The sequence below is a fragment of the Eriocheir sinensis genome, chromosome 4 (assembly GCF_024679095.1).
Source record: "Eriocheir sinensis breed Jianghai 21 chromosome 4, ASM2467909v1, whole genome shotgun sequence".
NCBI classification, from domain to species: domain Eukaryota; kingdom Metazoa; phylum Arthropoda; class Malacostraca; order Decapoda; family Varunidae; genus Eriocheir; species Eriocheir sinensis.
Window position 1 is genome coordinate 20,685,855 of NC_066512.1, and position 15,435 is coordinate 20,701,289.

The 15,435-nt window shown below is 47.8% G+C and overlaps 1 protein-coding gene and 1 non-coding gene across 3 annotated transcripts in view; both read left to right on the forward strand.

Annotated features, from left to right (window-relative positions):
* The first annotated feature begins 403 nt into the window (after window positions 1-403).
* The window catches only part of LOC127009800 (angiotensin-converting enzyme-like), a 53,286-nt gene continuing 38,254 nt past the window's right edge, over window positions 404-15,435 (forward strand). The window contains exon 1 of one of the 2 annotated variants that reach the window (XM_050883157.1): window positions 404-564. In XM_050883157.1, coding sequence (XP_050739114.1) covers window positions 421-564 — 144 coding nt within the window. In that variant the 5' untranslated portion in view covers window positions 404-420. Of the gene's footprint in view, window positions 565-3,603; window positions 3,842-15,435 lie in introns of those variants that run through there. The other variant, XM_050883153.1, reaches the window with a different exon arrangement.
* Trnak-uuu (transfer RNA lysine (anticodon UUU)) lies at window positions 13,529-13,601 on the forward strand. Its single transcript has one exon. It is a non-coding gene; the product is annotated as a tRNA-Lys (tRNA).

The following is a 15,435-nucleotide window of genomic DNA, read 5'->3' on the forward strand; positions in this document are numbered from 1 at the left end:
AAATAGATTAAAAGACAAATGAGAGAGAGAGAGAGAGAGAGAGAGAGAGAGAGAGAGAGAGAGAGAGAGAGAGAGAGAGAGAGAGAGAGAGAGAGAGAGAGAGAGAGAGAGAGAGAGCACCACTAAAACAAACAACAAACACACATAAAACACACACACAGCGCCTCTCACGCAACATACTCTTCCTTGACAAGTAAAAAAATATAACCCCCCTCTTCCTACTCCTCCTCTTCGCCCTCCTCCTCCTCCTCCTCCTCTTCTTCGCCCTCCTCCTCCTACTCCTCTTCTTCGCCCTCCTCCTCCTCCTACTACTCCTCCTCCTCCTCCTCCTCCTCTTTCACTGGCCGACACCCACACATGCCAAGCTAAAAGCGCAAGCCAAGTGATGCCCAGCTCAGTCGGCGATCGGACAGTGGAGTCATGTGGGTGCGCGGGGCAGTGGTGGCGGCGGTGGGGGCGGTGGTGGTGGTGGTCGCGGTGGTGTCGGCGGTCGTGTTAATCTCCATGCATGCGCTTTCTGCCAAGGTTTCGACCCCCCAGAGGTTGAGTGTGGCGAGTGTGGAGGTATGTGCTGGTGTGTGTAGGGGGGGTTTGGGGGGAGGGGTTGTTTTGCTATGTGTGATGGGGGAGGGAGGGTTTTTTTTACTATTCTTGGTGGTGGTGTTTGTTTTTTGTGGAATATAAGTGTGTGTGTGTGTGTGTGTGTGTGTGTGTGTGTGTGTGTGTGTGTGTGTGTGTGTGTGTGTGTGTGTGTGTGTGTGTTGTTTTTGTCGTTATTGTTGTTTTGTTGTTGATGCTGTGTTGAAGGGAAAAAAAATAGGTGTATGTTTGTGTGTATGTGTGTGTTGTGAAGATGGGTTTGTGTATACAGTCATCCTCATCTTCATCCTCATCTTCATCATCATCATCATCATCATCATCATGTCTGTATCATTCCACTGCATTACATTGTCCTCTCCCAAATATTTCCATTCCTTTTTTGTCTTGTGCTTCTAGTTTACAATCTCGAAGTAAACGTTTCAGTGCACGTTTTCAACCCCATCGCATCCTCTGATAAACGGCCTCTCTCTGGATCCTTTCTGCCAGTTATTTTTTTTTTACAGCAAAGGAGACGGCTCAAGGGCAACGAAACGAGTGTAGAAAAAGAAAAAGCCCGCTACTTGCCGCTCCCACGACAAAAGATAGTATAGAGTGGCCAAAAGAGAGGGCAATTTCGGGTGGAGAGGTGTCTATCTATCTGATATCCTCTCTTCTATACACTTGTCCCGCCCAATGCCATTTTTTTTTACCTTCATTGCCTCTGTTTTTACTCTTTTTTTTCCCTCTAATCCATTTGCAGTTCTTTCATCCATTATAAGTATTCCTTGCAGTGATCTCTCCATTCCTCTTTGGGCACTTTTCAATTTCCCTTATAGAGTCTTGGCCAGCGTCCACGTTACAAAAAAAAAACTCGCTCTAACCATAACTGCACAAAGCTCCTCTGAATGTTGTCCTGTATTCTGTAAACACTCCAGCCCAGCCTTATTCCTTCGCTTCATTTCATTCTTTACCTTCATTTCCCTTCATTCCTCCTCCTTTTCCACTCCCCACATGTCCCTCCCCTTTCTCCCTTTCTTTTTTCACCCTCCCTTTGTCTCACACTCCTCCCTTTCCCTCTGTTTCTCTTACTTTCCTTCGCTTCTTTTCAATCTTTACCTTCCCTTATATGCGTCTTTGTACTTCCGGTTTGGTTCGAGTGAGGGATGCCTTCCTCGCAGATTCGTCCCCTCCTTGAAGAGAACATCGGCCTTTGTCATGCGTACGGCGGCCCATGACGAGGCTGCGAGATTGTTTGTTCCACGAGAGAAAGCGTAAGAGCTCCGGAGTGAGGGATTGTTTGCGTGTGAGTGAGTGAGTGAGTGTGTGAGTGTGTGAGTGTGAGTGTGTAGTATGATTGAAAATAAAAAGGAAAATAGAAATAACAATAATAGCAATAATCATAGTAAAGATAATAATAATAATCATAATAATCACGATAATGTGTGTGTGTGTGTGTGTGTGTGTGTGTGTGTGTGTGTGTGTGTGTGTGTGTGTGTGTGAACCCGCTAATGAAGATGAGCCTCAATTGTGTTCTGACATTATAACTGCTCTGGGTTCTTCATAAGATTTGTTCGCCTATTCTTACGCACCCTTCCAATCAGTTCTCACACCAGCAAAAGCGATAATCTTCCCGGAAATTTAAAAAGTGGCATACAAAAATTAACTAATGCCAAAATAATAGCTGCGTAGTTGTCTCTTTCCCTTAGTTCAGGTATATGTTGCAGGATTTTTTTTTCCTGATACCTTATTATGAGTACGAATTGGAATGGTGCGTACGAAATGGCGAACATGGCCTCCTCCCGACAGGTGACACGGGTGACTCGCCTCTCGTTACCTTGAAACCCACTACAGGAGCGCCGCGCGACACTCATAGCGCGGCGCGGGGAATGTGTGGGAGGAAGGGAGAGAGGGAGAAAGGGGAGGAGGGAGGGATGGAAGAAGGGAGGGGAGGAGGAAGGAAATGAGAGAAGGAAGGAAGAAGCGAAAGAGAGAAAGGCTCGGCACAGAGGAATGTATGTTGCGAGCAAGAAGGGAAAGGAATTAGCTCACAGGGGGAAAAACAAAAGCAAAAAGACGCCAAACTCTATACCTCCAAATAACGGACAGTTGGAGAAGCCGTAAGAGAGGGTAACGTGCTTCGAAGATGGCAAGGGAAGAGGATGGGTCAGAAAAAGAAGGATGAGAGAGTGATGATTAGAGGAGGCATGCAGGGAAGGGAGAGGAAGGGACAATGATGGGTTGGGTTGGAGGATGAAGGGGCAACATTTTCTTGTAAAGGGAGGTTAAAGAATCGTGCTGTGAGGGAGAGTGGAGGGTTAGTACTGGAAGGTCAGGAACGGGATATGATGGATGGGTAGAGGGGTAGAAGGAGGCAGAGAGTGGATGACGTGTAGGAAGAAAGAATGTGATGGAGTTTGGTGATGAATACTGAAGAGGGTGATGAAAAGGCTGCTTACGGATTAGAAAGGACAGAATGACATGTGAAAAGGAGGATGGCGAGAGGCGTGGGAGTAGCTATATGATGGAAAAGGAGTGGGAGAGGCTGAAAAGGAGAATGGAGAGAGGGGCGTGGGAGAGTATGTGGGAAGGGAGTGCATGGGAGAGGCTGCGGTGTGTCGAGGGAGATGAATGAGGGGGGGAATGTGGGGGGAGAGGGAATGTATGTGTGTAGTGTACTAATGCAGGGCCATCATCAGGTGTTCTTCAGGTAATAGGTGACGTGTGGCGCACTTCCCCTTTCACGACGTAGTTTTCCCAGAATGATAATTACCTATTCACAACACAAAGCTGGCGGCCCTCCACCCACCCCACCTGCCCTCGCCCACCCCCGCACTGCCATCCTCTCACTACTGACGAAAATGCATGAGACTGATGAGATTTATTTTCCCGAGCGAACTATATCGATAATGTTGGGAAGAGCCGCATGGTGGGTCTTGTTTGCATTCATTGGATTCCCTGGGAGTTCTGTGAAGTATGTGCGGCGCGGGGGTCTTGCAAAGGATGCTATAACACACAGGCAGGGCGAGGGAGGGAGGGAGAGCGCCAGGGTGGGCTATACGTAGCCTGCCGAGGGAAAATTTCCAGCTCGCGCCAGACGTATATAAGCGAGCCTTGGGGAGTTGGCCCGCCAGTTCTTGCGATGACGGGTTGTCGTAAGGTTGTTTGGAGGCCGGGAGTGGCAGCGGCGGCGGCGGCGGTGGTGGTGGTGGTGATGTGTGGAGTGCCAGGGACGCGAGCGGCGATCTCCGACAGAGGCATAGAGGTGAGAGTCCTATCGCCCACGCGTCGCCCGTCACCACACTTCACTAGACGCATCCTGGACTGATGACAAACACCGAGCATTCCTTTACACTCTGACGCTTCACTCGGTAACAAAATACTTCGCTGCTTGAACGATTCCCCCAAACACTTGTCCGTCCCCAGCAACAGACGATTTTGACACACGGCAGTTCAATCTTCCCCTCTCCATACGTAAGTCCCCTCTCGGTAGCAGGTCAGCCGTACCCCTACCTAAAACCCTTCAAGTCTTACCTCAAAAAGGGCTGAGGGAGCGAAGGCAGAGCGAGGCTGTGCAAATCCGCGATGCATGGCAGGGAGCCTTACCGCGGGACACCAGGAAGCACTGTGCCCCGCTCCCTCACGCGCCGCGACCTCTCTCCTGGCACGACTTTTCACCGGTGCCCACGACTTGACGGGTCCGCGGTTGGCAGGAACATCCGGGGACATCCTCGCTGCGCTCCTCTCCTCCCGCCGCGGCAGGCGTCATGTTAGACCACGTGTCTGTGTGTGTGTGTGTGTGTGTGTGTGTGTGATTATGAAATGACGCCAGTTTTACAATCGAACATAAAAAACCTGCTCAAAACACAACAAACATCAAGGACCCTTCTCCCACCCGACACAAGCAAGGCCGAGCGTCCCCCTCCCTGCGGCGTGGCTCGGGGTGGTCATTCACGCCACGTCGATCACTTTCCTTCTCAACGACAAAGGGAGCGCGTGCAAGAAGTCCCTCCATCCCCCATCACCAACGCTCTTATTTTACTCTCACGGGACCTTGACAAAAACACGTTGCAAATAACCCGGCGCTGAATCACGGAGGAGGAAGAGGAGGAGTAGGAGGGGAAGGAGGAGGAGGAAAATGAAAAAGGATAAAAGTATGAGAAACAAAACGAGGAACAGGAGTAAAAATCGGGAAACCAGATTGCGTAAGAGTAAAAAGAGAAGAACGAGGAAGAGGAGGAGGAGGAAGAAAAATAAGTTAATCGGAAAGAGAAGGGGGAATAGGATGAGGAGATGGGAAGGAGGGAAGAAGGGAGGGAGGAAGGCGAAAACCAGAAAAGAATGAAGGAGTTTGCTAAGAACGCCTTCCCAGAGATCCTTTCAAGGTCATGCGTTGCCTACCTCACACATGCTCACCGGGATGCACAGGGGAGGCAGGTGAGGGAGGCAGGTGAGGGAGGCAGGGAGAGAGGGAGTCATGCCGAGAAGGACAGAGGGCAAAGAAAAGAGTCCGGGAGGGGCGGGGCGGGGCGTGGCAGCTGCATCTCGGTGAACTGGACTGAAGAATAAGGTCCGGGTGTTGGAGTCGAGGAAAGGGCGGGAGGAGGAGGAAGTGGCGGAGGGGAGCGAGAAGAGATATAAGGGACAGGAAAAGGAGAGAGGCGTGAGGGAGGAACAAAAGCGAGCGGAGGGGAGGGCTGGGGGTGAACTAACACGGAAAGGGACAAAACCGAAGAGAGTAATCAGGTTTAACGAGTGGTGCGTGACGGAGGAAGAGGAGATGAAGAGGTGGGATGGGACGGATAGGGAGAATCGAAGGTTGACAGGGAGGATGACAGTCACAAAGATCAACGACTGTAACACTTTAACCGATAGTGAGAGGGAGGATGAATGTAATGACAGGTGATTGTTAAGGATGAATGGAAGAATGTCTGCTGGGTAAAGATAACTGATTAAGAGGTGAAACAAGAAATATATGAGTTAGGAATGATTGAATGAGGCGAGACGATAATGCATGAATGAGAAATGTGATGATAAAGAGTGGTGTGACTGCAGGGAGATGAAGTAAGGGAGAGGGAGGGGGGGCGAGGGAGCGAGGGAGAAGGGAGGGAGGTATCGAGGAATGCGCATCAGAGGAGTGTGTTAAGTCTGATAAGGGAAATTCCCCCAAACTCGAATGGTCGCTGCAGTCACCGCCTCTACGCAGCTCCTCTCACGTTGTAGGAGGAAAAATTAACACACACACACACACACACACACACACACACACACACACACACACACACACACACACACACACACACACACGAAGAAAAAAAAAGTAACCCACATCACGCTCTTGCAGTTTCACGGTGGCAGAAAAACAAGCTCCGGAGTCCCTCCCTCCCTCCCCCTTTCCTTAACCCTTCCCCTTCCCCCTTCTCTCCTTTACCCTTGTCCTTCTCCTCCCCCTCCTCCCTCCTCCTCTTCCTCCCTCTCTCCCTTCCTCCTCCTCCTCCTCTTTGCTACGGTTTTGGGGTCTAACAGTACATTAAAAAAAGAAAAATGCCACACTTCTCGACGGACGGGATACTAAACCGCTATTCGTCTGTCTGTTTGTCTGTCTGTCTATCCACGTGTCTTTCTGTGCTAATTGTTTTCTGTATATGTGCCTGTCTGTCTGTCCGTCTGTCAGTCTTTCTACCTGTTTGTGTCTTTTCAGGTAATTTTTTTTTATCTGTGTTTTTTTGTTTGTCTGTCTGTTTACCTTTCCAAGTTTCTCTTTGTGTTGGTTTGTCTGTTTGTCTTTCTGTTCGTCTATCTACGTAAGTGTTGTAATATAGCTTTCACCTGTCTGTAATTGTCTGTCTTTTCCTCTCTCTCTCTCTCTCTCTCTCTCTCTCTCTCTCTCTCTCTCTCTCTCTCTCTCTCTCTCTCTCTCTCTCTCTCTCTCTCTCTCTCTCTCTCTCTCATTACCTGCGTCCTTAACACACATGACACCCAATTCTAATTTCCACAAACGATCCTCTTCCGCTTCTATTATTACTCAATCCTCTGTATATCATTTTCCTCTCTATTCTCGTATTCATGCAGTCGATCATACATTCTTTTTTATCTATTTCTTCCCTTCCACTCATTTCCTCCGCGTGTCATGAATTCACCCGCCAAGGATAGGGTGAGGTGTGTAAGATTACCCGTCTACCTGTCTACCTGTCTGTCTTTCTACCTGGCGTCATTTGTTTCTTCATTCATCTCGTGTTTCCTCTCCTTGATACCTTTGCCAGATAATACGTGTTTTCTCTCTTTCTCTTTATGTATCTGTCTATTCGTGTATCTATCTCTCCATCTCTCTCTCTCTGTTTATTCATATAACTATCTTCCTCTTCCCGTTTACTGTGCTTGCGAAGGTTTACTGGCCAGGCCTTGACTTCACACATTTGTTAAACGCAATATCCTACATCTTTCTTTTTTTATTAATGAATGTTTTACGGTTTTCATTTTTGCTGTCCTTTTTCCGTTATCTTCATGCCCTTTACCTTCATCTGGTGTCCTGTTCTTTTTCCTTCATGCCTTTCGTAATGTCTTGTTCCGTCCTCGTGTTTCTCTCTCATGGTCGTTAACTTATTGCATTCTTTTGTTGTTCTTTTCTAATCTTCGTTGTTTGGGATACATTTTCTTTTTTTTTCCTTCATGCCTTTCGTAATGTCTTGTTCTGTTCTCGTGTTTGTCTCTCATGGTCGTTAACTTATTGCATTCTTTTGTTATTCTTTTCTTTTGGTTATCTCGCTTTATTTACGTTTCTAATCTTCGTTGTTTGTAATACTTTTTATAATTCTTACATACTCCTCATTTTTGCTCAACGTAGTGTCTCGTTCTCTCTCTGCGTTCGCCTCTCCTGATTCACTGTCGCCTCGCATTTGCTATTTCATCCTCTTTGTCAGTCTTTCCTAATGTCTTTTATCATCACATCCTCCTTTTGTTAGTCTTTATTTGTTGTCTTTATTGTCTTTATTTGTTGTCTTTATTTGTTGTCTTTATTTGTTGTCTTTGCTGTTGTTGTCTTTCATAATGTCTTCCTTATTACTCATGCTCATCTTTACACGTTTCTTAACTTCTTACGTGTATTGTCTATCATTCAGCTATCCTTCGCTACTCCTCTATCCTTCATTATCTCATCCTTATATTTTTGTCTTTCATAATGTCTCGTTTATCACTCATGTTCACCTTTACACGGCTCTTATATTCTTACGTTTGTTGTCTAGTCATTCAGCAATCCTTCGCTACCCCCCTCATAATTATACCTTCTTTATTTGGTATTTTCCTTTCATCACATTCTCGCCTCTCAACACCTGTCCTTTCTGATCTGTAGTAAGCGTTCCTACATGATCTCCACTTCTGACCTCTCTTTACCCTTGTCGCTCTCTCACACCTGTCCCTCCCTCCCTCTCTCCCTCCCTCACCTGCGTTCCTCTCCTCCCTGACCTGCCTCACCATCCTCACACCTGCCGGACTCACTCTTACGTTACACCTGCCATAACCTTACATGTAGCCTTCTTTAACATGATGTCTTACCTCAGTCTTGTTGTCTGTTATCTTATACCTGTCCTCCACGCATATGACTGTCCATTTCTTTAGAGTACATTGTCCATCACCTTCGCTTTGTCCTCACTGATGCCTTACACCTGGCTTCCTGTTATACCTGTTCTTTGATTAATTTGTTGTCCTTACCTTGTTCTTCCTTATATTGAGCAGCTGTTCTACTTTTGTGCATGTATTTTATTTTTACACAATCCCTCAGTTAAATTTTATCCTTCTCTATTTTATCACACTTTCATGTCCTCGTATTCTCTGTGCCATTATTTGACTACTCTCCACTTTTTTATATATCTTTTTCGTGTGTCATTCTCCGCCCCGCACCTCCACATATATCTCTCGTATCTCCATCCATTATATTTATCATCATCATCATCATCATCGTATCTCAAAACTGAAGGTTATTCTTTTTCCTTTTTCTCCTCGGCGTGAGTAGATATATTTTTTTTCTCGTCTTATTTTACTGCCAGACAATCGTGAAATACTCGAGAGAAAACGTTTTTGGCTATTCTTTCCTCCCCTCGTCTGTCTATCATCTTCCGCCGATAGACAGAAGCGTGGTGAAGCGTGAAGTTGAGTGATATGCTCCGGTGAGGGGGAGGAGGGCGTGGAAACAGGAAGGGAAGTTTGTGAGAAAATTTTTGGAGAGCATTGAGGCCATGGAAAGTAGGGTAATGAGGTGATAGAGGAACATTCATTGCGAGGCGGATGAGGAGACAGGAGATGGTTCAGGACGGAGGAGAATGGTGTGGTGAGGAGGCTTGGGAGGAGTGAGGCGTGGTACAGGGGAGGGTAGTGTCGGGGGGAGAGAGAGAGAGAGAGAGAGAGAGAGAGAGAGAGAGAGAGAGAGAGAGAGAGAGAGAGAGAGAGAGAGAGAGAGAGACTAATACGGTAAAGGAAGGAATAGTAAAGGGAAAAAAATGTAGTAGTATAAAGGGACAAAGGGTTATGTGGGAAGTGATGGAGGCCGATAAGAGAACAAGGCAACCTCATCCCCCACCCCTCCACACACACACACACACACACACACACACACACAGGCATAAGTACCACGCTCAAGGTCACTCAGGTCCCGCGCAACACAACCTAAAATAATTTTCCTTTTGTCAAGAATTGTTTGAATATATATATATATATATATATATATATATATATATATATATATATATATATGTATATATATATATATATATATATATATATATATATATATATATATATATATATATATATATATATATATATATCTATATATAGACATACAAAAAACACACACACACACACACACACACACACACACACACACACACACACACACACACACACACACACACACGGCTCCGGTGACTCAATCGGTAGAGCGCTGCGCTGCGAGGCTTAACGGCCAATCAGGCGGCAGTTCGAGCCCCGCTCAGGCCGGATTCTTTCGGTTGACTAGGAGTGGTTACTGTCCCTCTTTGAGCAAGGGGGATGGGGTGTGTGGGTTGAGAGGTCCTGGCAGTACCCAGAGATCGACGATAATGAGCACTTGCTCTCGTCGGGAGGGTACCTGCTGGCGAAAGCGAGTCCACCTCGTGATCAGGCCGTGGTGAATTACACACACACACACACACACACACACACACACACACACACACACACACACCAAAAAAGCTCAGGGATGTATTTGTCTCACTTCATTTTACGTCATTTCACTTTACGTCATGAACTTTTAAAACTGGAATCGGGGCTGACGGGACACCAAGCCCTCTGGAAATCAGCCGACTGGAGCGCTGTGAACAACCATCGTAAGGTCATTGCTGGTGAGAGAAGTGTAGGAAGCAATGCGGAAGATGTGCGCGTAACTACGGAGTGACGGCACGCGAGGCTGAGTGTGACGCAACGGGCGGCGTGAGGCGGGCTTGCTGTGCGCTGCCTGATATCCGTTTGGTGTGTGAGGGACTTGGTGTTTGTATGGCGTGTTTGGTGTGTCTGGTGTGTTGTGTGTGGTGTTTGTATGGTGCGTTTGGTGTGTGTGGTGTGTGTGGAGCATGGAGGTATTAAGGTGTAGAGGAAGATTAAATATGAGGTACAAGAGTGAGGTAAGCCCAGGGAGTCGAGGTGAGGTGCGAGGTGCTGCCGGTAAAGGTGTTCATGGGGGGTGGAAGGAGAGGGATGCCGCTGTAATTAAACGCTCGTCAAGGTAACGCGGTGAACAGGTGAACACGATGTGGAGGCCGTGAGGCGCGTGGCGGGAACGTGTGCGAGGGAGGGAGGGAGGAGAGAAGGGAAGGAGGGAGCGACGGGGGAAAGAAGAGAGGAAGGGAGGGGTGAGGGGAAAGAAGGGAGGGAGGAAGGGAGAGAGGGAGGGAGGAGAGAAGGGAGCAAGGGAGGGAGGGAGGAAAGAAATGAGGGAGGGAGTGAAGGTCAGTGTCTGTTGTGGCGCAGGGTGAGGAAGGAGGGAGGGAGAGGGGAGAAGTAGGAGAGGGGAGAAGTGGGAGAGGTGAGGGGAGGGGGGAGAGGAAACTGACTACCTGCAGGACCCATAACGGTGACTTTCCCTCCCCACTCAGCCTCACCCCACCCCACAAACACCCCACATCACACCACCCACACCACCCATTCCCTCCCCATATCACCCCTTCCCACTCTACAGCAGCTCTTCCTAGCCCACCCCATTCCACCCCACCCAGTCCAGTTCCAGTCCACAATCACCCCATTTCACCCATCTCCACCCCACTCCATCCGTCACCCCTTCTTATCTCCCCACCCATCGCCTCCTCCACAGTCAAGCTCTGGAAAATACACTCCCCACATCACTCTTCACCCCCGATCCCATATCCCTCTTTTCTTCCTTCTCCCACCTCTTCCCATCCAGCCTTGCCCCCTCCACAAACTCCTCACCTATCCCCTCTTCTCCCCACTCAGCCTTGTCCCCTTCCACAAACTCCCAACATAACCCCTCCTCTCCCCACCCAACCTTGCCTTCTTCCACAACCCTCCATCTACCCTCGCCTCCCCAACCTGCCTTACCCCCCTCCATAAACCCCACTACCCACCCAGCCTCCCCAACCTAACCCCTCCTCACCCCCCACGAATACCTCATCTAGCCCTACCATACCCACAAAAAACTCAATTTACCCCCCATTCCACCCTCACCGCACAGCACTCCACCCCCCTCCTCTCCCCCTGTCCACATCCATTCCACTTCTCGGCCTCTCCACCTTGGCTACTGTTCACTTTTTTTTTCTTCCACCGCCGGGAAGTCCGCGATTTATCCCCGCGGATGAAAGGATTGATCACCTGATCCGGTGTTCAAAAGGTGCGCGGTGGTGGTGGGTGGGTGTGGGGGGAGGGGAGGGGGGGAGGGGAGGAGTCACGTACGTCCGCCCTCCCTTCACCCCTCTCAGACTCCACCCCAATCCGCCCCGCCTCCCCGTCACTATCCTGTCACCACCCCATTCCTCAAACCCATTTTTAACCTACTCCTTTTCCTCCTCCTTTCTCCTCCTTCATCCACCAGCGCAAAGGAAGAAAAGAGAAGGGTCCGTGTGTGTGTGTGTGTGTGTGTGTGTGTGTGTGTGTGTGTGTGTGTGTGTGTGTGTGGTTATCTCGACACGGCTAAACGAAGGTCGCTCACGAAAAAGAAACAAAACAAACACATAAATAAGAGACGTGAATATTCTCCCCGGCGTCGACAGATCAGCGAACGTTTATATATTTTGTCCTTCATTTTCAGAACTTTGCGGTCGTGACGATTTTTTTCTTTTTCTTTTTCTTTTGTCTTTTCTTTCATGAGTTTTGCGGTGCGGCGACAACTTATATTCGTCTTTTCTTAGTATGACTTTTGCAGTGATGTTTTTTTTTTTTTTTGGGGGGGGGGTTGTGTCCGCCGCTAAAATGTACGTCTTTCTTACAAACTTCAACGTATTTTCTTTTTTTTGAGAGAGGGGGGTAGAGGGGAAGGGAGAGGGAGGGGGGGCATTGGTCTTGTGTTTTACGGAATTCAGTGACGTTCAATAATTGTAATGTAATGTATGATAATGATGATGATGATGATGATGATGATGATGATGATGATGTCGATGATGGTAGCGGTGATAGTGGTGGCTGTGGTGCTGCTAGGGATGATGGTGATGATGACGATGATGGTAGCAGTGATGGTAGCGATGACAGTGGTAGTTGTGATGCTGCTGGGGATGATGATGATGATGATGATGATGATAGTGATGATGTTGATGGTGATAATAGCGGGTGGGGATGTTACAAAGACGAATGAAGTCAAAAGCTAAAATGAACAAGGCCCTTCACGTGGGGGTGGTGGTGGTGTAAAGAGAAGATAGAAACATGCAGAGAAGAATGAAATCAAATCTTATCAATACAAGTCTTTAAGTTATATTAGTGGTGATAGTGATGATGGTGAAGGTGATGGTGTGATGGTGATGTTAAGAGATGCTAAAAAATAGAGAAGAATGAAATCAAAAACTAATCAATACTAGTCATTCTTAAGTTACATTGGTGGTGATGAAGGTGGTGGTGGTGATAGTGGTGAAGGTGGTGGTGGTGGTGGACGGAGATATTGCGAAGGTGATATTGGTGGTGGTGAGGGTGAAGGCGATGGTAAAAGTGATGGTGGTGGTGGTGGTGGTGACGGCGGCGTTAGTGAAGGTGAAGGTGCTGGTGATGGTGGTGGTGGTGATGAGGGTGCTGGTGGTGATGGTGGTGGTGGTGGTGGTGGTGTAAGGGTTCCCGGTTGGTGTTTTTGAAGTGTTTGCCATCGTAGCGGAGCGAGCAGCTGGCGGTTTGTTGATCTCTCGTATTGTTCTTCCTCCACGGGGCAACACACTGCTCGGTCCTTCCCTCTCGCCCGTCACTCTCATCTCCTCTCAGCCTCAAACATCACTCCGATTCATTCCCTTTCTTCCTCCACGGGGCAACACATGTACGGTCCTTCCCTCTCGGCCGTCACTCTCATCTCTCAACCTCAAATACCCCTCCGATTCCTTCCCCTTCTTCCTCCACGGGGCAACACACTGCTCGGTCCTTCCCTCTCGCCCGTCACTCTAATCTCCTCTCAGCCTTAAACATCCCTCCTATTCCTTCTCTTTCTTCCTCCACGGGGCAACACACTGCTCGGTCCTTCCCTCTCGCCCGTCACTCTCATCTCCTCTCAGCCTCAAACATCCCTCCGATTCCTTCCCCTTCTTCCTCCACGGGGCAACACACTGCTCGGTCCTTCCCTCTCGCCCGTCACTCTCATCTCCTCTCAGCCTCATCCATCCCTCCGATTCTTTCCCCTTTCTTCCTCCACGGGGCAATACACTGCTCGGTCCTTCCCTCTCGCCCGTAACTCGCATCTTCTCTCAGCATCAAATAGCTCTCCGATTCCCTCTCCCTCATCGCCCGGCTAGCTCAGTCGGTAGAGCACGAGACTTTTAATCTCGGGGTCGTGGGTTCGAGCCCCACGTTGGGCGCAATGTTTTTAAATTTTGATCACCTAGTTTGGACCATAGTGTTAGTGTGGCTTATGTAATTATCTATCCCCCTTACTGTCTCCCACCCCACCAATTGTCGTTTTCTCCCACGTACCCCCCTTCAATAAGGTCCCATTATCACCCATTACCCTCCCTCCCTTACTCAGACCTCCCTTCATTCCGAATGACTCTCCTTCCCTATATCACCCCCATATAATCAATCCCATAATTATAAGCTCTCTCAATCATCACCTAATCAATTTACCTTGCTTCAAACCTGCTCCTCCGTATTGCAGTGGTTAGCGTGCCTAGCTACGGATCCGCGGGCCCGGGTTCGAATCACGTCCCGGGCGATTGGCATACAGCTCATCTAATTGTTCCCCCTCCCTCTCGGGCTAGTCGATGAACAGCTACCTGGGAAAACCTGGGGAATTTAGAAGAAGAAGAAAGAGATCCCACGCAATCACATCTCTGTATCTTATGTGTCAATAGAGCGAAGCCTTTTATTGGTGTGCGAATCGTTGTGGCGAAAGACTGTACACACACCCGTAAGAAACAATCTGAGCATGTGTGTGTGTGTGTGTGTGTGTGTGTGTGTGTAAACTATGGTAACCTAGAAGTCACACTGGCCCCGTGTCCCAGAGTGATGAGTTCTTCCCACCACAAGCTCAAGTATCACAAATTCAGTCGTAAAAAGTTATAAAAATAATCAACAAATCCAACTAACAACGCCTTAGATAATGAAAAAGGTCAGAAAAGATAAATCATCGTCATTATTGTTATGAAAGATTAATACTGAACGTTTAAAAGATCAACCTCTTACTCCCCTCAAAAGGTTCCTCCCTCCTCATCACTCTTTCTCTCTCTAAATTTCCCCCTCCTCAATTCTCTCTCAAAAGGCTCTCTCTAAATTTTCCCCTTCCTCACTTCTCTCTCAAAAGGCTCTCTCTAAATTTCCCCTTCCTCACTTCTCTCTCTAAAGGCTCTCTCTAAGTTTCCCCCTCCTCACTTCTCTCTCAAAAGGCTCTCTCTAAATTTACCCCTCCTCACTTCTCTCTCTAAACGTTTTCTCTAAATTTCCACCTAATCACTTCTCTGCTAAAAGGCTCTCTCCAAATTTCCCCCGTCTCACTTCTCTCTCAAAAGGTTCCCTCCTCATCACTCTCCTTCTCTCTCTAAATTCTCCCCCCCCCCCTCCGCACTTCGCTATTCTTCTTGACGTAAACATGATAAAAAATAACCTTTATTCTTCAACTCCCCTCAACAGGCTCCTCCCTCATTCCTTTCTCCCTCTAAACTACCCCCTCCTCACTTGGCTATTCTTCTTTTAACGGATACATGACCAAATAAAAAAATAAAAATCTACCTTATGTTTACTAATTATTGCCGTGTCACGCTTTCCCTCACTCATTTTTTTCGTTGGCGTCTCCACTGATTTATAGACGAACCGAGACGAGCCGCCACTAATGAGTTTAATAACATGCGTGAAATATCGGCCATTTTACGTCGGGCCTTGGAGAGAAAAAGTGTATTCCCTGTTTAATTTGGGTTTGGTGGTGCGTGTTGCTGGTTAGGTCGAGAACAGAGTCCGTAGATGGTGTCCTTGAGGTGGGCATTAGCGGTTTGGAAATGTATTGTCATATTTCCTTTTTAATTGCGTAAATATTGTGCTCCTCCTGTTTGTTTTGTGTTTACTCCTCCCATACAAGGCTTACTGGTACGCTCACTGTGTTTTTTCGTTAAAGGAAGCAGCTCAAAGGTAAAAAAATATATATAAAAACAAAAAAGTCCGCTACCACTGCTCCTGTAAGAGAAAGTAGAAAAAAATGGCCAA